Source organism: Pleurodeles waltl, chromosome 3_1, assembly GCF_031143425.1.
Source record: "Pleurodeles waltl isolate 20211129_DDA chromosome 3_1, aPleWal1.hap1.20221129, whole genome shotgun sequence".
Classification (NCBI taxonomy): Eukaryota; Metazoa; Chordata; class Amphibia; order Caudata; family Salamandridae; genus Pleurodeles; species Pleurodeles waltl.
Window position 1 is genome coordinate 1,838,989,866 of NC_090440.1, and position 26,940 is coordinate 1,839,016,805.

The 26,940-nt window shown below is 48.9% G+C and overlaps 1 protein-coding gene across 1 annotated transcript in view; it reads right to left on the reverse strand.

Annotated features, from left to right (window-relative positions):
• Positions 1 to 26,940, reverse strand: part of WDR75 (WD repeat domain 75) — a 237,055-nt gene that overhangs the window by 177,243 nt on the left and 32,872 nt on the right. The window contains exons 7-11 of the mRNA XM_069225921.1: positions 25,305 to 25,421; positions 10,408 to 10,496; positions 9,891 to 10,049; positions 9,395 to 9,454; positions 9,196 to 9,311 (exon numbers count right to left, since the gene is read on the reverse strand). Of these exons, the coding sequence (XP_069082022.1) occupies positions 9,196 to 9,311; positions 9,395 to 9,454; positions 9,891 to 10,049; positions 10,408 to 10,496; positions 25,305 to 25,421 (541 nt within the window). The remainder of the gene's footprint in view (positions 1 to 9,195; positions 9,312 to 9,394; positions 9,455 to 9,890; positions 10,050 to 10,407; positions 10,497 to 25,304; positions 25,422 to 26,940) is intronic.

Genomic DNA, 26,940 nt, shown 5'->3' on the forward strand with positions numbered 1-26,940 from the left:
TTAAATCATGTATGTACCCCAGAAAGAAAGTTAACGTCTAAATAGAAGATCCAAAAACACAAACTTTATGAATATCATCTTACTGCTGGCAGCAGATCTCAGAATATGCGCAACTGTGGCAGCCTTTGACGAGGCCTTCAACATCACCAATACTGTGGAAAAGCACAGCTTGTAACATGTTTTTCTTTTCAATACCACAACACAATAGACTGCAGGAGAATAAAAGCAGACCCAACAACAGGCACAACTGCGAGCAATAGGGACTTGTATTTTATCTTTAGGAAATGTTTCAATAGATCACACAGCGGAAGCAAAGCCGCCAAAGTGCAGGGTGGATCAGGATCTATGCTGGATTGTCCCTGGTGTTATATAGGATTATCAGGAATGAGCCGTGGGTCATGTCGTTATCTTGGGTGTCAAAGCTAATGCTTCATGTGAGCGCACTGAAATAAAAAATTGCTGCAGTTATATAGACACGCACTGTAGGAAGTTGGCTCTGTATGTGCTATCTCAAAGTAAGGAATAGCATGCACAGAGTCCAAGGGTTCCCCTTAGAGGTAAAATAGTGGTAAAAAGAGATAATACTAATGCTCTATTTTGTGGTAGTGTGGTCGAGCAGTAGGCTTATCCAAGGAGTAGTGTTAAGCATTTGTTGTACATACACATAGACAATAAATGAGGTACACACACTCAGAGACAAATCCAGCCAATAGGTTTTGTTATAGAAAAATATATTTTCTTAGTTTATTTTAAGAACCACAGGTTGAAATTTAACATGTAATATCTTGTATTGCAGGTAAGTACATTAGGAACTTTGAATCATTTCAATTGCATGTATACTTTTCAAGTTATTCACAAATAGCTACTTTAAAAGTGGACACAGTGCAATTTTCACAGTTCCTGGGGGAGGTAAGTTTTTGTTAGTTTTACCAGGTAAGTAAGGCACTTACAGGGTTCAGTTCTTGGTCCAAGATAGCCCACCGTTGGGGGTTCAGAGCAACCCCAAAGTTACCACACCAGCAGCTCAGGGCAGGTCAGGTGCAGAGTTCAAAGTGGTGCCCAAAACGCATAGGCTATAATGGGGAGAAGGGGGTGCCCCGGTTCCGGTCTGCTTGCAGGTAAGTACCCGCGTCTTCGGAGGGCAGACCAGGGGGGTTTTGTAGGGCACCGGGGGGGGACACAAGCCCACACAGAAATTTCACCCTCAGCGGCGCGGGGGCGGCCGGGTGCAGTGTTAGAACAAGCGTCGGGTTCGCAATGGAAGTCAATGAGAGATCAAGGGATCTCTTCCGCGCTGCAGGCAGGCAAGGGGGGGCTTCCTCAGGGAAACCTCCACTTGGGCAAGGGGGAGGGACTCCTGGGGGTCACTTATGCAGTGAAAGTCCGGTCCTTCAGGTCCTGGGGGCTGCGGGTGCAGGGTCTTTTCCAGGCGTCGGGACTTAGGTTTCAGAGAGTCGCGGTCAGGGGAAGCCTCGGGATTCCCTCTGCAGGCGGCGCTGTGGGGGCTCAGGGGGGACAGGTTTTGGTACTCACAGTCGTAGAGTAGTCCGGGGGTCCTCCCTGAGGTGTTGGTTCTCCACCAGCCGAGTCGGGGTCGCCGGGTGCAGTGTTGCAAGTCTCACGCTTCTTGCGGGGAGATTGCAGGGTTCTTTAAAGCTGCTCCTTTGGATAAAGTTGCAGTCTTTTTGGAGCAGGTCCGCTGTCCTCGGGAGTTTCTTGTCGTCGTCGAAGCAGGGCAGTCCTCAGAGGAGTCAGAGGTCGCTGGTCCCTTTGGAAGGCGTCGCTGGAGCAGAGTTCTTTGGAAGGCAGGAGACAGGCCAGTGAGTTTCTGGAGCCAAGGCAGTTGTTATCTTCTGGTCTTCCTCTGCAGGGGTTTTCAGCTAGGCAGTCCTTCTTGTTGTTGTTGCAGGAATCTAAAATCTTAGGTTCAGGGAAGCCCTTAAATACTAAATTTAAGGGCGTGTTTAGGTCTGGGGGGTTAGTAGCCAATGGCTACTAGCCCTGAGGGTGAGTACACCCTCTTTGTGCCTCCTCCCAAGGGGAGGGGGTCACATCCCTAATCCTATTGGGGGAATCCTCCATCTGCAAGATGGAGGATTTCTAAAAGTTAGTCACCTCAGCTCAGGACACCTTAGGGGCTGTCCTGACTGGCCAGTGACTCCTCCTTGTTATTCTCATTATTTTCTCCGGCCTTGCCGCCAAAAGTGGGGGCCGGGGCCGGAGGGGGCGGGCAACTCCACTAGCTGGAGTGTCCTGCGGTGCTGTGACAAAGGGGTGAGCCTTTGAGGCTCACCGCCAGGTGTTACAGCTCCTGCCTGGGGGAGGTGTTAGCATCTCCACCCAGTGCAGGCTTTGTTACTGGCCTCAGAGTGACAAAGGCACTCTCCCCATGGGGCCAGCAACATGTCTCTAGTGTGGCAGGCTGCTGGAACTAGTCAGCCTACACAGATAGTCGGTTAAGTTTCAGGGGGCACCTCTAAGGTGCCCTCTGGGGTGTATTTTGCAATAAAATGTACACTGGCATCAGTGTGCATTTATTGTGCTGAGAAGTTTGATACCAAACTTCCCAGTTTTCAGTGTAGCCATTATGGTGCTGTGGAGTTCGTGTTTGACAGACTCCCAGACCATATACTCTTATGGCTACCCTGCACTTACAATGTCTAAGGTTTTGCTTAGACACTGTAGGGGCACAGTGCTCATGCACTGGTACCCTCACCTATGGTATAGTGCACCCTGCCTTAGGGCTGTAAGGCCTGCTAGAGGGGTGACTGACCTATACTTGCATAGGCAGTGAGAGGCTGGCATGGCACCCTGAGGGGAGTGCCATGTCGACTTACTCGTTTTGTTCTCACTAGCACACACAAGCTGGCAAGCAGGGTGTCTGTGCTGAGTGAGAGGTCTCCAGGGTGGCATAAGACATGCTGCAGCCCTTAGAGACCTTCCTTGGCATCAGGGCCCTTGGTACTAGAAGTACCAGTTACAAGGGACTTATCTGGATGCCAGGGTCTGCCAATTGTGGATACAAAAGTACAGGTTAGGGAAAGAACACTGGTGCTGGGGCCTGGTTAGCAGGTGTAGGATGTTGGCTCTGTATGTGCTATTTCAAAGTAAGGAATAGCATGCACAGAGTCCAAGGGTTCCCCTTAGAGGTAAAATAGTGGTAAAAATAGATAATACTAATGCTCTATTTTGTGGTAGTGTGGTCGAGCAGTAGGCTTATCCAAGGAGTAGTGTTAAGCATTTGTTGTACATACACATAGGCAATAAATGAGATACACACACTCAGAGACAAATCCAGCCAATAGGTTTTTATATAGAAAAATATCTTTTCTTAGTTTATTTTAAGAACCACAGGTTCAAATTCTACATGTAATATCTCATTCGAAAGGTATTGCAGGTAAGTACTTTAGGAACTTCAAATCATCAAAATTGCATGTATACTTTTCAAGTTATTCACAAATAGCTGTTTTAAAAGTGGACACAGTGCAATTTTCACAGTTCCTAGGGGAGGTAAGTATTTGTTAGGTTAACCAGGTAAGTAAGACACTTACAGGGCTTAGTTCTTGGTCCAAGGTAGCCCACCGTTGGGGGTTCAGAGCAACCCCAAAGTCACCACACCAGCAGCTCAGGGCCGGTCAGGTGCAGAGTTCAAAGTGGTGCCCAAAACACATAGGCTAGAATGGAGAGAAGGGGGGTGCCCCGGTTCCGGTCTGTTTGCAGGTAAGTACCCGCGTCTTCGGAGGGCAGACCAGGGGGGTTTTGTAGGGCACCGGGGGGGACACAGGCCCACACAGAAATTTCACCCTCAGCAGCGCGGGGGCGGCCGGGTGCAGTGTAGAAACAAGCGTCGGGTTTGTAATGGAAGTCAAGGGGAGATCTAGGGATCTCTTCAGCGCTGCAGGCAGGCAAGGGGGGGGTTCCTCGGGGAAACCTCCACTTGGTCAAGGGAGAGGGACTCCTGGGGGTCACTCCTCCAGTGAAAGTCCGATCCTTCAGGTCCTGGGGGCTGCGGGTGCAGGGTCTCTCCCAGGTGTCGGGACTTAGGATTCAAAGAGTCGCGGTCAGGGGAAGCCTCGGGATTCCCTCTGCAGGCGGCGCTGTGGGGGCTCAGGGGGGACAGGGTTTTGTACTCACAGTCTTAGAGTAGTCCTGGGGTCCCTCCTGAGGTGTTGGATCGCCACCAGCCGAGTCGGGGTCGCCGGGTGCAGTGTTGCAAGTCTCACGCTTCTTGCGGGGAGCTTGCAGGGTTCTTTAAAGCTGCTGGAAACAAAGTTGCAGCTTTTCTTGGAGCAGGTCCGCTGTCCTCGGGAGTTTCTTGTCTTTTCGAAGCAGGGGCAGTCCTCCGAGGATGTCGAGGTCGCTGGTCCCTTTGGAAGGCGTCGCTGGAGCAGGATCTTTGGAAGGCAGGAGACAGGCCGGTGAGTTTCTGGAGCCAAGGCAGTTGTCGTCTTCTGGTCTTCCTCTGCAGGGGTTTTCAGCTAGGCAGTCCTTCTTCTTGTAGTTGCAGGAATCTAATTTTCTAGGGTTCAGGGTAGCCCTTAAATACTAAATTTAAGGGCGTGTTTAGGTCTGGGGGGTTAGTAGCCAATGGCTACTAGCCCTGAGGGTGGGTACACCCTCTTTGTGCCTCCTCCCAAGGGGAGGGGGTCACAATCCTAACCCTATTGGGGGAATCCTCCATCTGCAAGATGGAGGATTTCTAAAAGTTAGAGTCACTTCAGCTCAGGACACCTTAGGGGCTGTCCTGACTGGCCAGTGACTCCTCCTTGTTGCTTTCTTTGTTCCCTCCAGCCTTGCCGCCAAAAGTGGGGGCCGTGGCCGGAGGGGGCGGGCAACTCCACTAAGCTGGAGTGCCCTGCTGGGCTGTGACAAAGGGGGGAGCCTTTGAGGCTCACCGCCAGGTGTCACAGTTCCTGCCTGGGGGAGGTGTTAGCATCTCCACCCAGTGCAGGCTTTGTTACTGGCCTCAGAGTGACAAAGGCACTCTCCCCATGGGGCCAGCAACATGTCTCTGGTGTGGCAGGCTGCTGGAACTAGTCAGCCTACACAGACAGTCGGTTAAGTTTCAGGGGGCACCTCTAAGGTGCCCTCTGTGGTGTATTTTACAATAAAATGTACACTGGCATCAGTGTGCATTTATTGTGCTGAGAAGTTTGATACCAAACTTCCCAGTTTTCAGTGTAGCCATTATGGTGCTGTGGAGTTCGTGTTTGACAGACTCCCAGACCATATACTCTTATGGCTACCCTGCACTTACAATGTCTAAGGTTTTGTTTAGACACTGTAGGGGTACCATGCTCATGCACTGGTACCCTCACCTATGGTATAGTGCACCCTGCCTTAGGGCTGTAAGGCCTGCTAGAGGGGTGGCTTACCTATACTGCATAGGCAGTGAGAGGCTGGCATGGCACCCTGAGGGGAGTGCCATGTCGACTTACTCGTTTTGTCCTCCCTAGCACACACAAGCTGGCAAGCAGTGTGTCTGTGCTGAGGGAGAGGTCTCCAGGGTGGCATAAGACATGCTGCAGCCCTTAGAGACCTTCCTTGGCATCAGGGCCCTTGGTACTAGAAGTACCAGTTACAAGGGACTTATCTGGATGCCAGGGTCTGCCAATTGTGGATACAAAAGTACAGGTTAGGGAAAGAACACTGGTGCTGGGGCCTGGTTAGCAGGCCTCAGCACACTTTCAATTGTAAACATAGCATCAGCAAAGGCAAAAAGTCAGGGGGCAACCATGCCAAGGAGGCATTTCCTTACAGCAGGCCTCAGCACACTTTCAATTGTAAACATAGCATCAGCAAAGGCAAAAAGTCAGGGGGTAACCATGCCAAGGAGGCATTTCCTTACACGCACACACTCCTAAAACAGTGCATCCAAGGGGCTGGCAGGTAACAGGATAAACTGTTTTGGTTTTTTAAACATATCGTGCTTCATAAGACACACATTTGCCTTTGGTGAGCGCTGTAAATACCAGATCTTACCAATATCCAATTTAATGGTACTGAATTTAGAAATCCATGACGTACAAAAGACCGAGTCGAACATACTAGGATTCAAATAAGTTCACTGCAGAGTACGAGTAGTGCTTAACTCAGCCATCATACTCAATATGGTATAATCTACATCACAGCATGTCAGGTGTTGTGCTTGGTGGTCCGAAATGTATCTCCAACAATAAGGGCTCAATTAATATGCAATTGCTAATCAGAATAGGGCCAATGTTGCACATAAGCGAGATCATGTAAGCCTACATTCTCGCCCGATCTGGGGATGAAACACTTGCCTGACTAAACTATCATTTTAATAGCTGAAACAATCAGTTGAGGTATGGGGTAATTGTGACTCATCCTTCATCAGTAGATAATTATGTCAAATTTAATTAGTGTGGATAAGTATTCTGATAAAGGCGCGAGGTCAACACCAAAGGAGGATGATCAGTGCTGTAGGAAGTTGGCTCTGTATGTGCTATTTCAAAGTAAGGAATAGCATGCACAGAGTCCAAGGGTTCCCCTTAGAGGTAAAATAGTGGTAAAAAGAGATAATACTAATGCTCTATTTTGTGGTAGTGTGGTCGAGCAGTAGGCTTATCCAAGGAGTAGTGTTAAGCATTTGTTGTACATACACATAGACAATAAATGAGGTACACACACTCGGAGACAAATCCAGCCAATAGGTTTTGTTATATAAAAATATCTTTTCTTAGTTTATTTTAAGAACCACAGGTTCAAATTTAACATGTAATATCTTGTTTGAAAGGTATTGCAGGTAAGTACATTAGGAACTTTGAATCATTTCAATTGCATGTATACTTTTCAAGTTATTCACAAATAGCTATTTTAAAAGTGGACACTTAGTGCAATTTTCACAGTTCCTGGGGGAGGTAAGTTTTTGTTAGTTTTACCAGGTAAGTAAGACACTTACAGGGTTCAGTTCTTGGTCCAAGGTAGCCCACCGTTGGGGGTTCAGAGCAACCCCAAAGTTACCACACCAGCAGCTCAGGGCCGGTCAGGTGCAGAGTTCAAAGTGGTGCCCAAAACGCATAGGCTTCAATGGAGAGAAGGGGGTGACCCGGTTCCAGTCTGCCAGCAGGTAAGTACCCGCGTCTTCGGAGGGCAGACCAGGGGGGTTTTGTAGGGCACCGGGGGGGGGGACACAAGCCCACACAGAAATTTCACCCTCAGCGGCGCGGGGGCGGCCGGGTGCAGTGTTAGACCAAGCGTCGGGTTCGCAATGGAAGTAAATGAGAGATCAAGGGATCTCTTCAGCGCTGCAGGCAGGCAAGGGGGGGCTTCCTCGGGGAAACCTCCACTTGGGCAAGGGAGAGGGACTCCTGGGGGTCACTTCTGCGGTGAAAGTCCGGTCCTTCAGGTCCTGGGGGCTGCGGGTGCAGGGTCTTTTCCAGGCGTCGGGACTTAGGTTTCAGAGAGTCGCGGTCAGGGGAAGCCTCGGGATTCCCTCTGCAGGCGGCGCTGTGGGGGCTCAGGGGGGACAGGTTTTGGTACTCACAGTCGTAGAGTAGTCCTGGGGTCCTCCCTGAGGTGTTGGTTCTCCACCAGCCGAGTCGGGGTCGCCGGGTGCAGTGTTGCAAGTCTCACGCTTCTTGCGGGGAGTTTGCAGGGTTCTTTAAAGCTGCTTCTTTGGATAAAGTTGCAGTCTTTTTGGAGCAGGTCCGCTGTCCTCGGGAGTTTCTTGTCGTCGTCGAAGCAGGGCAGTCCTCAGAGGATTCAGAGGTCGCTGGTCCCTTTGGAAGGCGTCGCTGGAGCAGAGTTCTTTGGAAGGCAGGAGACAGGCCGGTGAGTTTCTGGAGCCAAGGCAGTTGTTGTCTTCTGGTCTTCCTCTGCAGGGGTTTTCAGCTAGGCAGTCCTTCTTCTTGTTGTTGCAGGAATCTAATTTTCTAGGGTTCAGGGTAGCCCTTAAATACTAAATTTAAGGGCGTGTTTAGGTCTGGGGGGTTAGTAGCCAATGGCTATTAGCCCTGAGGTTGGGTACACCCTCTTTGTGCCTCCTCCCAAGGGGAGGGGGTCACAATCCTAACCCTATTGGGGGAATCCTCCATCTGCAAGATGGAGGATTTCTAAAAGTTAGAGTCACCTCAGCTCAGGACACCTTAGGGGCTGTCCTGACTGGCCAGTGACTCCTCCTTGTTATTATCATTATTTTATCCGGCCTTGCCGCCAAAAGTGGGGGCCGGGGCCGGAGGGGGCGGGCAACTCCACTAGCTGGAGTGTCCTGCGGTGCTGTGACAAAGGGGTGAGCCTTTGAGGCTCACCGCCAGGTGTTACAGCTCCTGCCTGGGGGAGGTGTTAGCATCTCCACACAGTGCAGGCTTTGTTACTGGCCTCAGAGTGACAAAGGCACTCTTCCCCATGGGGCCAGCAACATGTCTCTAGTGTGGCAGGCTGCTGGAACTAGTCAGCCTACACAGACAGTCGGTTAAGTTTCAGGGGGGCACCTCTAAGGTGCCCTCTGGGGTGTATTTTGCAATAAAATGTACACTGGCATCAGTGTGCATTTATTGTGCTGAGAAGTTTGATACCAAACTTCCCAGTTTTCAGTGTAGCCATTATGGTGCTGTGGAGTTCGTGTAAAACAGACTCCCAGACCATATACTCTCATGGCTACCCTGCACTTACAATGTCTAAGGTTTTGCTTAGACACTGTAGGGGTACAGTGCTCATGCACTGGTACCCTCACCTATGGTATAGTGCACCCTGCCTTGGGGTTGTAAGGCCTGCTAGAGGGGTGTCTTACCTATACTGCATAGGCAGTGAGAGGCTGGCATGGCACCCTGAGGGGAGTGCCATGTCGACTTACTCATTTTGTTCTCACTAGCACACACAGGCTTGTAAGCAGGGTGTCTGTGCTGAGTGAGGGGTCTCTAGGGTGGCATAATACATGCTGCAGCCCTTAGAGACCTTCCCTGGCATCAGGGCCCTTGGTACCAGAGGTACCAGTTACAAGGGACTTATCTGGATGCCAGGGTGTGCCAACTGTGGAAACAATGGTACATTTTAGGTGAAAGAACACTGGTGCTGGGGCCTGGTTAGCAGGGTCCCAGCACACTTCTCAGTCAAGTCAGCATCAGTATCAGGCAAAAAGTGGGGGGGTAACTGCAACAGGGAGCCATTTCTTTACAAGTGCCTACAGATTTTGATAACTCATTTAAAAATATGTCTCTTCAATAACTTGCTTACATTGTATAGCTGCTTGTCCCTCTGGAGAGAATAAAACTGTAGGTGACCAGGCTTCCCATTCAGAACCAGGGCCTGTGTTCTAGGATCTACAACAAGACCGGTCTTGATGATCTCACCTGCAAGCAATAACAAGACAAACCTGTCACAACTTTATCCTGTGAAGAAATTTACGTTACTAGTGCTATCAATATTTACCTACCTTTCACCAGCCCCTGGATCACTGCCGAAACCCTCAGATTGGGCTGAATTATCATGATCTCTGTAGGTAAAAATACAAAGTTGAACAGCTGACCACAGGAGCTAAATAAAAGGGTTTAAATATATTATCAATGTTAGCCTGTCAGATACCCTGCAGTACATTTATTGTCCATGCAACTCTTTTCAAAGTACACTGGTATACCAAAAACACACAAAAACAACTAATATATCATGCTTCACAATAATGGAAGTTGATAACGCTCAAAAACGTAGTGTTCTTCGTAAAAGACTTGTGATTTTCTATACATTATCAATATTGCAGAACTTTGAGTGTTGCGTTTAAAGTGATAATATTCAGCAAATGTTATTTGTTGCTAACAATGTAATTTACTTAAACTGGCCAGCATCTGACAGGATCCAAATTGTATTATTTCTACCCAAAACAAACATTTCTGCCAAGTCTTCTAGTGTAGCTGTTTCTGTAATTGTAAGCTTACTGTTATCAGAATGTGAGGTGCAATAAAGAGCTCCATCTGGAGAGGCAGCTATATGTTCAATAGCTGTTCCCAGTCGTGGAAGGAACTCTTTCTTAATTTCTGCTCCATAACGCCACTGAACGAGTACAGATTCAATACCACCACTCAGGAAGCTGGTGCCTGGGAGAGGAAATAATTTACGTCAGATACCAAATGAACACAGATAATGCACCACATTTAAGGTTATATGTCGTCATCTAAGACAGCAAATGTCCCTATCAAAAAAAGTGACACTTCAAACAAATTAGGACGAGATATATAATTCACCCTCCACTAGCTCATATTGCCAGAACATTTTAACTTCTGCATGTACTTTGTCACTCTTGGGATGGATATCCTCATCACCAGCCATCAAGAAGTCCAACTAATGTCCTGAAGGAACAAGATCCATTCCCAAAGCCAGAACCCTAGTTTAGGACACTTCCGTCAGTTCAATTCTCAGAGATTTACAAATAAAAAATGTAAATCCATAGCTTACCTTCAGTTGAAAAGATAAGATCCATCACTCGGTCATGGTGCCAGTGGAGGGAAGAAAATGTGTATTCCTGTTTGTGATGAAAGTTTCTCCTGAAAAGAAATAGGCTGGTTAACAAGTGAGTGTTCCAGCTCAAGAGGTTGTGCAAAGCTTGTGAATTTCCCCACACAATTTGTCTGCAAGTGAAGTTTACCAAAAAAAGCTGTTAATTGAAGAGGTTTCTACTTCACAATTTGCCATTTACAAATGCTTCAGACTAGTCTTTTGAAAACAAATCACTGTAAGGAAATGCCTCCTTGGCATGGTTGCCCCCTGACTTTTTGCCTTTGCTGATGCTATGTTTACAATTGAAAGTGTGCTGAGGCCTGCTAACCAGGCCCCAGCACCAGTGTTCTTTCCCTAACCTGTACTTTTGTATCCACAATTGGCAGACCCTGGCATCCAGATAAGTCCCTTGTAACTGGTACTTCTAGTACCAAGGGCCCTGATGCCAAGGAAGGTCTCTAAGGGCTGCAGCATGTCTTATGCCACCCTGGAGACCTCTCACTCAGCACAGACACACTGCTTGCCAGCTTGTGTGTGCTAGTGAGGACAAAACGAGTAAGTCGACATGGCACTCCCCTCAGGGTGCCATGCCAGCCTCTCACTGCCTATGCAGTATAGGTAAGACACCCCTCTAGCAGGCCTTACAGCCCTAAGGCAGGGTGCACTATACCATAGGTGAGGGTACCAGTGCATGAGCATGGTACCCCTACAGTGTCTAAACAAAACCTTAGACATTGTAAGTGCAGGGTAGCCATAAGAGTATATGGTCTGGGAGTCTGTCAAACACGAACTCCACAGCACCATAATGGCTACACTGAAAACTGGGAAGTTTGGTATCAAACTTCTCAGCACAATAAATGCACACTGATGCCAGTGTACATTTTATTGTAAAATACACCACAGAGGGCACCTTTGAGGTGCCCCCTGAAACTTAACCGACTGTCTGTGTAGGCTGACTAGTTCCAGCAGCCTGCCACACCAGAGACATGTTGCTGGCCCCATGGGGAGAGTGCCTTTGTCACTCTGAGGCCAGTAACAAAGCCTGCACTGGGTGGAGATGCTAACACCTCCCCCAGGTAGGAGCTGTAACACCTGGCGGTGAGCCTCAAAGGCTCACCCCTTTGTCACAGCCCAGCAGGGCACTCCAGCTTAGTGGAGTTGCCCGCCCCCTCCGGCCACGGCCCCCACTTTTGGCGGCAAGGCTGGAGGGAACAAAGAAAGCAACAAGGAGGAGTCACTGGCCAGTCAGGACAGCCCCTAAGGTGTCCTGAGCTGAGGTGACTCTGACTTTTAGAAATCCTCCATCTTGCAGATGGAGGATTCCCCCAATAGGGTTAGGATTGTGACCCCCTCCCCTTGGGAGGAGGCACAAAGAGGGTGTACCCACCCTCAGGGCTAGTAGCCATTGGCTACTAACCCCCCAGACCTAAACACGCCCTTAAATTTAGTATTTAAGGGCTACCCTGAACCCTAGAAAATCAGATTCCTGCAACTACAAGAAGAAGGACTGCCTAGCTGAAAACCCCTGCAGAGGAAGACCAGAAGACGACAACTGCCTTGGCTCCAGAAACTCACCGGCCTGTCTCCTGCCTCCCAAAGATCCTGCTCCAGCGACGCCTTCCAAAGGGACCAGCGACCTCGACATCCTCTGAGGACTGCCCCTGCTTCGAAAAGACAAGAAACTCCCGAGGACAGCGGACCTGCTCCAAGAAAAGCTGCAACTTTGTTTCCAGCAGCTTTAAAGAACCCTGCAAGCTCCCCGCAAAAGGCGTGAGACTTGCAACACTGCACCCGGCGACCCCGACTCGGCTGGTGGAGATCCAACACCTCAGGAGGGACCCCAGGACTACTCTGATACTGTGAGTACCAAAACCTGTCCCCCCTGAGCCCCCACAGCGCCGCCTGCAGAGGGAATCCCGAGGCTTCCCCTGACCGCGACTCTTTGAATCCAAAGTCCCGACGCCTGGGAGAGACCCTGCACCCGCAGCCCCCAGGACCTGAAGGACCGGACTTTCACTGGAGGAGTGACCCCCAGGAGTCCCTCTCCCTTGACCAAGTGGAGGTTTCCCCGAGGAACCCCCCCCTTGCCTGCCTGCAGCGCTGAAGAGATCCCGAGATCTCCCATTGACTTCCATTACAAACCCGACGCTTGTTTCTACACTGCACCCGGCCGCCCCCGCGCTGCTGAGGGTGAAATTTCTGTGTGGGCTTGTGTCCCCCCCGGTGCCCTACAAAACCCCCCTGGTCTGCCCTCCGAAGACGCGGGTACTTACCTGCAAGCAGACCGGAACCGGGGCACCCCCTTCTCTCCATTCTAGCCTATGTGTTTTGGGCACCACTTTGAACTCTGCACCTGACCGGCCCTGAGCTGCTGGTGTGGTGACTTTGGGGTTGCTCTGAACCCCCAACGGTGGGCTACCTTGGACCAAGAACTGAACCCTGTAAGTGTCTTACTTACCTGGTAAAACTAACAAAAACTTACCTCCCCCAGGAACTGTGAAAATTGCACTAAGTGTCCACTTTTAAAACAGCTATTTGTCAATAACTTGAAAAGTATACATGCAATTTTTATGATTTAAAGTTCCTAAAGTACTTACCTGCAATACCTTTCAAATGAGATATTACATGTAGAATTTGAACCTGTGGTTCTTAAAATAAACTAAGAAAAGATATTTTTCTATACAAAACCTATTGGCTGGATTTGTCTCTGAGTGTGTGTACCTCATTTATTGTCTATGTGTATGTACAACAAATGCTTAACACTACTCCTTGGATAAGCCTACTGCTCGACCACACTACCACAAAATAGAGCATTAGTATTATCTCTTTTTGCCACTATCTTACCTCTAAGGGGAACCCTTGGACTCTGTGCATACTATTCCTTACTTTGAAATAGTGCATACAGAGCCAACTTCCTACATTGGTGGATCAGCGGTGGGGTACAAGACTTTGCATTTGCTGGACTACTCAGCCAATACCTGATCACACGACAAATTCCAAAATTGTCATTAGAAATTCATTTTTGCAATTTGAAAGTTTTCTAAATTCTTAAAAGTCCTGCTAGGGCCTTGTGTGTTAAGTCCCTGTTTAGCATTGTCTTTTTAGAGTTTAAAAGTTTGTTAAAAGTTTGAATTAGATTCTAGAAACAGTTTTAGATTCTTAAAAAAGTATTCCAACTCTTAGCAGAATAATGTCTGATACAGAGATGCAGGTGGTGGAACTCGACACCACACCTTACCTCCATCTTAAGATGAGGGAGCTAAGGTCTCTCTGTAATATCAAAAAAATAACCATTGGCTCCAGACCTACCAAAATTCAGCTCCAGGAGCTGTTGGCAGAGTTTGAAAAAGCCAACCCCTCTGATGATGACCTCACAGGGGAAGAAATTAGTGACTTGGAGGCCAATGTCCCTCCTCCAGTCCTAAATAGGGAGAACAGGACCCCTCAAGTCCTGTCTCCAACTGTGTTAGTCAGAAATAGTGAGTCCCTCACAGGAGGGTCCCACATTTCTGAAATCACTGAGGATGCTCTCAGTGAAGATGACCTCCTGTTAGCCAGGATGGCCAAAAGATTGGCTTTAGAGAGACAGCTCCTAGCCATAGAAAGGGAAAGACAAGAGATGGGCCTAGGACCCATCAATGGTGGCAGCAATATAAATAGGGTCAGAGATTCTCCTGACATGTTAAAAATCCCCAAAGGGATTGTGACAAAATATGAAGATGGTGATGACATCACCAAGTGGTTCACAGCTTTTGAGAGGGCTTGTGTAACCAGAAAAGTGAACAGATCTCACTGGGGTGCTCTCCTTTGGGAAATGTTCACTGGAAAGTGTAGGGATAGACTCCTCACACTCTCTGGAAAAGATGCAGAATCTTATGACCTCATGAAGGGTACCCTGATTGAGGGCTTTGGATTCTCCACTGAGGAGTACAGGATTAGGTTCAGGGGGGCTCAAAAATCCTCGAGCCAGACCTGGGTTGACTTTGTTGACTACTCAGTGAAAACACTAGATGGTTGGATTCAAGGCAGTGGTGTAAGTAATTATGATGGGCTGTACAATTTATTTGTGAAAGAACACCTATTGAGTAATTGTTTCAATGATAAACTGCATCAGCATCTGGTAGACCTAGGACCAATTTCTCCCCAAGAATTGGGAAAGAAGGCGGACCATTGGGTCAAGACAAGGGTGTCCAAGACTTCAACAGGGGGTGACCAAAAGAAAGGGGTCACAAAGACTCCCCAGGGGAAGGGTGATGAGACAACCAAAACTAAAAATAGTAAAGAGTCTTCTACAGGCCCCCAAAAACCTGCACAGGAGGGTGGGCCCAGAGCCTCTTCACAAAACAATGGGTACAAGGGTAAGAACTTTGATCCCAAGAAGGCCTGGTGTCATAGCTGTAAACAGCATGGACACCAAACTGGAGACAAGGCCTGTCCCAAGAAAGGTTCCACTCCAAACTCCCATCCAGGTAACACTGGTATGGCTAGTCTCCAAGTGGGATCAACAGTGTGCCCAGAGCAAATCAGGGTCCACACTGAAGCTACTCTAGTTTCTGAGGGTGGGGTGGATTTAGCCACACTAGCTGTCTGGCCGCCTAACATGCAAAAATACAGACAGCAACTCTTAATTAATGGGACTAGAATAGAGGGCCTGAGGGATACAGGTGCCAGTGTCACCATGGTGACAGAGAAACTGGTTTCCCCTGGCCAATACCTGACTGGAAAAACTTACACAGTCACCAACGCTGACAATCAGAGAAAAGTACATCCCATGGCAATGGTTACTTTAGAATGGGGAGGGGTCAAGGGCCTGAAACAGGTGGTGGTCTCCTCAAATATCCCAGTGGACTGTCTGCTTGGAAATGACCTGGAGTCCTCAGCATGGGCTGGGGTAGAACTAAAAACCCATGCAGCAATGCTGGGTATCCCTGAACTGGTGTGTGTGAAAACCAGAGCACAATGCAAGGCACAGGGTGAACAAGTAGAGCTGGAGTCTGGAAGAATGGCCCAGCCTACCAAGAGGAAAGGAAAGTCAGTTGGGAAACCAACTGCAACACAGCAAAAGAAAGGGAACCTCTCTTCTCAGGAAGAAGTTCTGCCCTCTGAGGGAACTGAGCCTTTGGAGCTTGAACCTTATCAGGTTGAGCTCTTAGGCCCAGGGGGACCCTCAAGGGAGGAGCTGTGTAAGGGACAAGAAACCTGTCCCTCTCTTGAAGGCCTTAGGCAGCAAGCTGCTGAAGAGTCCAAAGGCAAGAAAAATGGAACGCATAGGGTTTATTGGGAAGATGGACTCCTGTACACTGAGGCCAGAGACCCCAAACCTGGTGCCACTAGGAGAGTGGTAGTGCCTCAGCTGTTCAGAGAGTTCATCCTAACATTGGCCCATGACATTCCCCTTGCTGGACATTTGGGACAAACCAAGACGTGGGAGAGGTTAGTCAACCACTTCTACTGGCCCAATATGTCCAACATGGTTAAGGAGTTTTGCCTCTCCTGCCCCACCTGTCAAGCCAGTGGTAAGACAGGTGGGCATCCAAAGGCCCCCCTCATTCCACTTCCAGTGGTGGGGGTTCCCTTTGAAAGAGTGGGTGTGGACATAGTTGGTCCACTAGAACCTCCCACAGCCTCAGGAAATCTGTATATCCTGGTAGTAGTGGATCATGCTACCAGGTATCCTGAAGCTATTCCCCTTAGGTCGACTACTGCCCCTGCAGTAGCCAAGGCCCTCATTGGTATTTTTACCAGAGTGGGTTTCCCTAAGGAGGTGGTGTCTGACAGAGGTACCAACTTCATGTCAGCATACCTAAAGCACATGTGGAATGAGTGTGGAGTGACTTATAAATTCACTACACCCTACCATCCACAAACTAATGGCTTAGTTGAGAGATTCAACAAGACATTAAAAGGCATGATCATGGGGCTCCCAGAAAAACTCAAAAGGAGATGGGATGTCCTCTTGCCATGTCTGCTTTTCGCTTACAGAGAGGTGCCACAGAAGGGAGTAGGATTCTCACCCTTTGAACTTCTGTTTGGTCATCCTGTAAGGGGACCACTTGCTCTTGTTAAAGAAGGCTGGGAGAGACCTCTCCATGAGCCTAAACAAGACAAAGTGGACTATGTACTTGGCCTTCGCTCTAGGATGGCAGAGTACATGGAAAAGGCAACCAAAAACCTTGAGGCCAGCCAACAACTCCAGAAGTTTTGGTATGACCAAAAGGCTGCACTGGTGGAGTTCCAACCAGGACAGAAAGTCTGGGTTCTGGAGCCTGTGGCTCCCAGGGCACTCCAGGACAAATGGAGTGGCCCTTACCCAGTGCTAGAGAGGAAGAGTCAGGTCACCTACCTGGTGGACCTGGGCACAAGCAGGAGCCCCAAGAGGGTGATCCATGTGAACCGCCTTAAGCTCTTCCATGACAGGGCTGATGTGAATCTGTTGATGGTAACAGATGAGGATCAGGAGGCAGAGAGTGAACCTCTCCCTGATCTTCTGTCATCAGACCCAAAAGATGGCACAGTAGAGGGAGTGATCTACTCAGACACCCTCTCTGGCCAACAGCAAGCTGATTGTAGGAGAGTCCTACAACAGTTTCCTGAACTCTTCTCCTTAACCCCTGGTCAGACACACCTGTGTACCCATGATGTGGACACAGGAGACAGCATGCCTGTCAAAAACAAAATCTTTAGACAGTCTGACCATGTTAAGGAAAGCATCAAGGTGGAAGTCCACAAGATGCTGGAATTGGGAGTAATTGAGCGCTCTGACAGCCCCTGGGCTAGCCCAGTGGTCTTAGTCCCCAAACCTCACACCAAAGATGGAAAGAAAGAGATGAGGTTTTGTGTGGACTACAGAGGGCTCAATTCTGTCACCAAGACAGATGCTCATCCAATTCCAAGAGCTGAGGAGCTCATAGACAAATTAGGTGCTGTCAAATTCTTAAGTACCTTTGACTTGACAGCAGGGTACTGGCAAATAAAAATGGCACCTGGAGCAAAAGAGAAAACAGCATTCTCCACACCTGATGGGCATTATCAGTTTACTGTTATGCCCTTTGGTTTAAAGAATGCCCCTGCCACCTTCCAAAGGTTGGTGAATCAAGTCCTTGCTGGCTTGGAGTCCTTTAGCACAGCTTATCTTGATGATATTGCTGTCTTTAGCTCCACCTGGCAGGATCACCTGGTCCACCTGAAGAAGGTTTTGAAGGCTCTGCAATCTGCAGGCCTCTCTATCAAGGCATCCAAATGCCAGATAGGGCAGGGAACTGTGGTTTACTTGGGCCACCTTGTAGGTGGAGGCCAAGTTCAGCCACTCCAACCCAAGATCCAGACTATTCTGGACTGGGTAGCTCCAAAAACCCAGACTCAAGTCAGGGCATTCCTTGGCTTGACTGGGTATTACAGAAGGTTTGTGAAGGGATATGGATCCATTGTGACAGCCCTCACTGAACTCACCTCCAAGAAAATGCCCAAGAAAGTGAACTGGACTGTGGAATGCCAACAGGCCTTTGACACCCTGAAACAGGCAATGTGCTCAGCACCAGTTCTAAAAGCTCCAGATTATTCTAAGCAGTTCATTGTGCAGACTGATGCCTCTGAACATGGGATAGGGGCAGTTTTGTCCCAAACAAATGATGATGGCCTTGACCAGCCTGTTGCTTTCATTAGCAGGAGGTTACTCCCCAGGGAGCAGCGTTGGAGTGCCATTGAGAGGGAGGCCTTTGCTGTGGTTTGGTCCCTGAAGAAGCTGAGACCATACCTCTTTGGGACTCACTTCCTAGTTCAAACTGACCACAGACCTCTCAAATGGCTGATGCAAATGAAAGGTGAAAATCCTAAACTGTTGAGGTGGTCCATCTCCCTACAGGGAATGGACTTTATAGTGGAACACAGACCTGGGACTGCCCATGCCAATGCAGATGGCCTTTCCAGGTTCTTCCACTTAGAAAATGAAGACTCTCTTGGGAAAGGTTAGTCTCATCCTCTTTCGTTTGGGGGGAGGGGGGGTTGTGTAAGGAAATGCCTCCTTGGCATGGTTGCCCCCTGACTTTTTGCCTTTGCTGATGCTATGTTTACAATTGAAAGTGTGCTGAGGCCTGCTAACCAGGCCCCAGCATCAGTGTTCTTTCCCTAACCTGTACTTTTGTATCCACAATTGGCAGACCCTGGCATCCAGATAAGTCCCTTGTAACTGGTACTTCTAGTACCAAGGGCCCTGATGCCAAGGAAGGTCTCTAAGGGCTGCAGCATGTCTTATGCCACCCTGGAGACCTCTCACTCAGCACAGACACACTGCTTGCCAGCTTGTGTGTGCTAGTGAGGACAAAACGAGTAAGTCGACATGGCACTCCCCTCAGGGTGCCATGCCAGCCTCTCACTGCCTATGCAGTATAGGTAAGACACCCCTCTAGCAGGCCTTACAGCCCTAAGGCAGGGTGCACTATACCATAGGTGAGGGTACCAGTGCATGAGCATGGTACCCCTACAGTGTCTAAACAAAACCTTAGACATTGTAAGTGCAGGGTAGCCATAAGAGTATATGGTCTGGGAGTCTGTCAAACACGAACTCCACAGCACCATAATGGCTACACTGAAAACTGGGAAGTTTGGTATCAAACTTCTCAGCACAATAAATGCACACTGATGCCAGTGTACATTTTATTGTAAAATACACCACAGAGGGCACCTTAGAGGTGCCCCCTGAAACTTAACCGACTGTCTGTGTAGGCTGACTAGTTCCAGCAGCCTGCCACACCAGAGACATGTTGCTGGCCCCATGGGGAGAGTGCCTTTGTCACTCTGAGGCCAGTAACAAAGCCTGCACTGGGTGGAGATGCTAACACCTCCCCCAGGTAGGAGCTGTAACACCTGGCGGTGAGCCTCAAAGGCTCACCCCTTTGTCACAGCCCAGCAGGGCACTCCAGCTTAGTGGAGTTGCCCGCCCCCTCCGGCCACGGCCCCCACTTTTGGCGGCAAGGCTGGAGGGAACAAAGAAAGCAACAAGGAGGAGTCACTGGCCAGTCAGGACAGCCCCTAAGGTGTCCTGAGCTGAGGTGACTCTGACTTTTAGAAATCCTCCATCTTGCAGATGGAGGATTCCCCCAATAGGGTTAGGATTGTGACCCCCTCCCCTTGGGAGGAGGCACAAAGAGGGTGTACCCACCCTCAGGGCTAGTAGCCATTGGCTACTAACCCCCCAGACCTAAACACGCCCTTAAATTTAGTATTTAAGGGCTACCCTGAACCCTAGAAAATCAGATTCCTGCAACTACAAGAAGAAGGACTGCCTAGCTGAAAACCCCTGCAGAGGAAGACCAGAAGACGACAACTGCCTTGGCTCCAGAAATTCACCGGCCTGTCTCCTGCCTTCCAAAGATCCTGCTCCAGCGACGCCTTCCAAAGGGACCAGCGACCTCGACATCCTCTGAGGACTGCCCCTGCTTCGAAAAGACAAGAAACTCCCGAGGACAGCGGACCTGCTCCAAGAAAAGCTGCAACTTTGTTTCCAGCAGCTTTAAAGAACCCTGCAAGCTCCCCGCAAAAGGCGTGAGACTTGCAACACTGCACCCGGCGACCCCGACTCGGCTGGTGGAGATCCAACACCTCAGGAGGGACCCCAGGACTACTCTGATACTGTGAGTACCAAAACCTGTCCCCCCTGAGCCCCCACAGCGCCGCCTGCAGAGGGAATCCCGAGGCTTCCCCTGACCGCGACTCTTTGAATCCAAAGTCCCGACGCCTGGGAGAGACCCTGCACCCGCAGCCCCCAGGACCTGAAGGACCGGACTTTCACTGGAGGAGTGACCCCCAGGAGTCCCTCTCCCTTGACCAAGTGGAGGTTTCCCCGAGGAACCCCCCCCTTGCCTGCCTGCAGCGCTGAAGAGATCCAGAGATCTCCCATTGACTTCCATTACAAACCCGACGCTTGTTTCTACACTGCACCCGGCCGCCCCCGCGCTGCTGAGGGTGAAATTTCTGTGTGGGCTTGTGTCCCCCCCGGTGCCCTACAAAACCCCCCTGGTCTGCCCTCCGAAGACGCGGGTACTTACCTGCAAGCAGACCGGAACCGGGGCACCCCCTTCTCTCCATTCTAGCCTATGTGTTTTGGGCACCACTTTGAACTCTGCACCTGACCGGCCCTGAGCTGCTGGTGTGGTGACTTTGGGGTTGCTCTGAACCCCCAACGGTGGGCTACCTTGGACCAAGAACTGAACCCTGTAAGTGTCTTACTTACCTGGTAAAACTAACAAAAACTTACCTCCCCCAGGAACTGTGAAAATTGCACTAAGTGTCCACTTTTAAAACAGCTATTTGTCAATAACTTGAAAAGTATACATGCAATTTTTATGATTTAAAGTTCCTAAAGTACTTACCTGCAATACCTTTCAAATGAGATATTACATGTAGAATTTGAACCTGTGGTTCTTAAAATAAACTAAGAAAAGATATTTTTCTATACAAAACCTATTGGCTGGATTTGTCTCTGAGTGTGTGTACCTCATTTATTGTCTATGTGTATGTACAACAAATGCTTAACACTACTCCTTGGATAAGCCTACTGCTCGACCACACTACCACAAAATAGAGCATTAGTATTATCTCTTTTTGCCACTATCTTACCTCTAAGGGGAACCCTTGGACTCTGTGCATACTATTCCTTACTTTGAAATAGTGCATACAGAGCCAACTTCCTACAATCACCAACACATTTACTTCAGTATAGCTTCCAAATGGCACACATGATCTCAGCCTGCTGGCGCCTTTTACTACACAGGGGCTCATTCCTTCAATGTCATTATCAAAGGGTAGGGCACCTTGTACTTCCAGGTGCAGGATTAATGCTATGCCGTGAATCTGAAGGTATTTTCTGGTCCACAAATGCAAACAAGATTCTAAACTCGAGAAGCACGGTTGATGTGCGTTCAGCTGGGTGGGGGAAGCAATGTTGGAGCCTGAAATAAGGGGTAACCCACCCCACATCCCTTCCGTAAAGAGCAAACACCTGCACAGCGCCCAGATGACTGAAGCTCTGTGTTGAAAACAACTCAGATTTTATGTGCCCAGAAGACATGATTGCACTGCAGTCAAGCCGGCCAGTCAAAGTAACCAGCATCACCAGAAAAAGAGGAGCAGTAAAGATGCTTTCCCACATATTAAACAACTGGTGGGCTGGAAAAGTCCTCAACATCACACCAAACTGGGGAGTTAATATTATGCCCCCAAACAAGCTTCCTCAGGAAACTGAGAATGTTTATCTACGGTTTTGGCTTGGTCTCCCGTTGGCTGCAGTTATACCTCTGAATTCCACAATTGGTTGCACAATCTATTTGGCTCTCTCAGTTCTAGCTCTCCACATCTCGTTTTAAGATGAGGATCTCTAATGGTTTGCATCCTCACCTTTGTAAATGCTAGTCCACTTCAGTCTTTGTCCCCTTTAAAATATTTTTAAGCAAGCAAGACCAGCTGCCTCCTTACATGAGCCCCCTTTTTCTTCAAGGTATTGAGGGTGTAACACTATGGGAGGCTGTTTTCTGGCACTCAGCAACAGACTTCACACTCAAACTGCCCAATCTGGCATGTGGAGTAGTAAACAAATTATAGAGGAAAGAGGCAAGTAAATTAAACTCTAGAAACCTAGTACTTATTTGAGTTGCACCTTCATTCCACTGACTAGTCTGGGAGTTACGCTCTTAACTAAAAACTGGCTATGAGGTTTCATAAAGAGCTACCCATGAGGTAAGTCTTCAAGTTCAAAAGAGACTAAACTCTTTGGCACAGTTTTAGCAAAGATACTATAGAGAAAACCAACGTGAAAATGTAGTAACGGGGCATCATACTTTCAACCTCAAGTTTTAGAACTGTGAGGGTGTAAGGAAATGCCTCCTTGGCATGGTTACCCCCTGACTTCTTGCCTTTGCTGATGCTAAGTGTTGATTTGAAAGTGTACTGGGGCCTGCTAACCAGGCCCCAGCACCAGTCTTCTTTCCCTAACCCGTACTTTTGTTTTCACAATTGGCACACCCTGGCATCCAGGTAAGTCCCTTGTAACTGGTACCCCTGGTACCAAGGGCCCCGATGCCAGGGAAAGGTCTCTAAGGGATGCAGCATGTCTTATGCCACCCTGGGGACCCCTCACTCAGCACAGGCACACTGCTTGCCAGCTTGTGTGTGCTGCTGAGGAAAAAACGAGTAAGTCGGCATGGCCCTCCCCTCAGGGTGCCATGCCAACCTCACACTGCCTATGCAGCATAGATAAGTCACCCCTCTAGCAGGCCTTACAGCCCTAAGGCAGGGGGCACTATACCATAGGTGAGGGCACAAGTGCATGAGCACTGTGCCCCTACAGTGTCTAAGCCAAACCTTAGACATTGTAAGTGCAGGGTAGCCATAAGAGTATATGGTCTGGGAGTCTGTCAAACACGAACTCCACAGCACCATAATGGCTACACTTAAAACTGGGAAGTTTGGTATCAAACTTCTCAGCACAATAAATGCACACTGATTTCAGTGTACATTTTATTGTAACATACACCCCAGATTGCACCTTAGAGGTGTCCCCTGAAACCTTAACCAACTACCCGTGTAGGCTGACTGGTTCTAGCAGCCTGCCACACTCAAGACATGTTGCTGGCCACATGGGGAGAGTGCCTTTGTCACTCTGTGGCTAGTAAAGCCTGTACGGGGTGGAGGTGCTTCACACCTCCCCCTGCAGGAACTGTAACACCTGGCGGTGAGCCTCAAAGGCTCACCCCCTTTGTTACAGCACCACAGGGAACTCCAGCTAGTGGAGTTGCCCGCCCCCTCCGGCCACGGCCCCACTTTTGGTGGCAAGGCCGGAGGAAATAATGAGAACAACAAGGAGGAGTCACTGGCCAGTCAGGACAGCCCCTAAGGTGTCCTGAGCTGAGGTGACTAACTTTTAGAAATACTCCATCTTGCAGATGGAGGATTCCCCCAATAGGGATAGGAATGTGACCCCCTCCCCTTGGGAGGAGGCACAAAGAGGGTGTACCCACCCTCAGGGCTAGTAGCCATTGGCTATTAACCCCCCAGACCTAAACAAGCCCTTAAATTTAGTATTTAAGGGCTCCCCAGAACTTAGGAACTCCGATTCCTGCAACCTAAGAAGAAGAGGACTGCTGAGCTGAAAAACCCTGCAGAGAAGACGGAGACACCAACTGCTTTGGCCCCAGCTCTACCGGCCTGTCTCCCCACTTCTAAAGACACTGCTCCAGCGACACTTTCCCCAGGACCAGCGACCTCTGAATCCTCAGAGGACTGCCCTGCTCTAGAAGGACCAAGAAACTCCCGAGGACAGTGGCTCTGTTCACCCAAGACGGCAACTTTGTTTAAAAAAAGCAACTTCAAGACAACTGCGTTTCCCGCCGGAAGCGTGAGACTTGCTACTCTGCACCCGACGCCCCCGGCTCAACTTGTGGAGAAACAACACTTCAGGGAGGACTCCCCGGCGACTACGAGACTGTGAGTAGCCAGAGTTGCCCCCCCTGAGCCCCCACAACGACGCCTGCAGAGGGAATCCGGAGGCTTCCACTGACCGCGACTGCCTGTTTCCCAGATCCCGACGCCTGGTAAAGACTCTGCACCCGCAGCCCCCAGGACCTGAAGGATCGGAACTCCAGTGCAGGAGTGACCCCCAGGAGGCCCTGTCCCTTGCCCAGGTGGTGGCTACCCCGAGGAGCCCCCCCCTTGCCTGCATCGCTGAAGAGACCCCTTGGTCTCCCATTGGAAACCCGAGGTGTGTTTGCACACTGCACCCGGCCGCCCCCGTGCTGCTGAGGGTGTACTTTCTGTGCTAACTTGTGTCCCCCCCCGGTGCTCTACAAAACCCCCCTGGTCTGCCCTCCGAAGACGCAGGTACTTACCTGCTGGCAGACTGGAACCGGGGCACCCCCTTCTCCATTGAAGCCTATGCGTTTTGGGCACCACTTTGAACTCTGTACCTGACCGGCCCTGAGCTGCTGGTGTGGTAACTTTGGGGTTGCTCTGAACCCCCAACGGTGGGCTACCTTGGACCCAAACTTGAACCCCGTAGGTGGTTTACTTACCTGCAAGAACTAACAAACTCTTACTCCCCCTAGGAACTGTGAAAATTGCACTGTCTAGTTTTAAAATAGCTATATGTGAATTATTTGAAAAGTATATATGCTATTGTGATTATTCAAAGTTCCTAAAGTACCTAAAGTACCTACCTGCAATTCCTTTCATTTGAGGTATTACATGTAAAATTTGAACCTGTGGTTCTTAAAATAAACTAAGAAAATATATTTTTCTATACAAAAACCTATTGGCCTGGAATTGTCTCTGAGTGTGTGTTCCTAATTTATTGCCTGTGTGTGTACAACAAATGCTTAACACTACTCCTTTGATAAGCCTACTGCTCGACCACACTACCACAAAATAGAGCATTAGAATTATCTCTTTTTGCCACCATCTTAACTCTAAGGGGAACCCTTAGACTCTGTGCATACTATTCCTTACTTTGAAATAGTGCATACAGAGCCAACTTCCTACAGAGGGTATGAAGTTAAATGTACATGTGACACAGTAGAACTCTGCCAGACGATTCTCCAGAGACAGAATTTCTCTCAATTCAGATGCTCAGTCTAAGGTTTATTGCTGCTTCACATGTGTTTTTTTTTGTTCCTTTACCTGTTGAATTTAGTCCTAGTGCCGAAAACTATGGTGCAGCAAGCCCATCGAAATATATACTGTAAATAGTTAACAACTATAACGGAATTTAAGTAAACAACATTGCTATCCCAGCATTAACAATATGCAAAGTCAAGATAAGAAACTGCAAGCAACCAGTTGAAGCCTACTAGATCACAGAAGAAGCTTACCAAAGCCGAATTCTACCATCTTCATGACCTGTAGCAATACAGTCTTCTTTAGGATGGCATGCCACACAGGTAAAGGTGTTTTTCATGCCATTCTTATTTGCTGCACTCAAGGGAAACCTTGGAAAGGAAAATAATATCTAAATTCAAATAAACAAACATAGCTACAATGAAGAACAAATCAGCAACTATTGTATACTTCTACTGCATCAAGACAATAACTTGAAAGAAAACAATTATGTGATGTAATACCCACAAACCAAACAATTCATTGTTCTTCCATGCAAGAAAAATAATTAATTTAAGATTAACAGACTTACAGGTGAAGGAGACCTGCTATAACGTTCATACCACAGAGGAGACGATGAAACGTTTTAAAGTAATGCCTCATTCACACTCAAAGCAATATTACGACTCAGCATATTATTGTTGAGTGCTACTCTGCAATATTGTGTTAAGTTCTGGAAGACGCATATCCAGTACAAATAACTTCTGAAATAAGTTCATAGATAGTGTAAAGAAATGGCTCCCTGTTGCAGTTACCCCCCACTTTTTGCCTGATACTGATGCTGACTTGACTGAGAAGTGTGCTGGGACCCTGCTAACCAGGCCCCAGCACCAGTGTTCCTTCACCTAAAATGTACCATTGTATCCACAATTGGCACACCCTGGCATTCAGATAAGTCCCTTGTAACTGGTACTTCTAGTACCAAGGGCCCTGATGCCAAGAAAGGTCTCTAAGGGCTGCAGCATGTCTTATGCCACCCTAGAGACCCCTCACTCAGCACAGACACACTGCTTACAAGCCTGTGTGTGCTGGTGAGAACAAAATGAGTAAGTCGACATGGCACTCCCCTCAGGGTGCCATGCCAGCCTCTCACTGCCTATGCAGTATAGGTAAGACACCCCTCTAGCAGGCCTTACAGCCCTAAGGCAGGGTGCACTATACCATAGGTGAGGGTACCAGTGCATGAGCACTGTGCCCCTACAGTGTCTAAGCAAAACCTTAGACATTGTAAGTGCAGGGTAGCCATAAGAGTATATGGTCTGGGAGTCTGTTTTACACGAACTCCACAGCACCATAATGGCTACACTGAAAACTGGGAAGTTTGGTATCAAACTTCTCAGCACAATAAATGCACACTGATGCCAGTGTACATTTTATTGCAAAATACACCCCAGAGGGCACCTTAGAGGTGCCCCCTGAAACTTAACCAACTAGCTGTGTAGGCTGACTGGTTCCAGCAGCCTGCCACACTAGAGACATGTTGCTGGCCCCATGGGGAGAGTGCCTTTGTCACTCTGAGGCCAGTAACAAAGCCTGCACTGGGTGGAGATGCTAACACCTCCCCCAGGCAGGAGCTGTGACACCTGGCGGTGAGCCTCAAAGGCTCACCCCTTTGTCACAGCCCAGCAGGGCACTCCAGCTTAGTGGAGTTGCCCGCCCCCTCCGGCCACGGCCCCCACTTTTGGCGGCAAGGCTGGAGGGAACAAAGAAAGCAACAAGGAGGAGTCACTGGCCAGTCAGGACAGCCCCTAAGGTGTCCTGAGCTGAAGTGACTCTAACTTTTAGAAATCCTCCATCTTGCAGATGGAGGATTCCCCCAATAGGGTTAGGATTGTGACCCCCTCCCCTTGG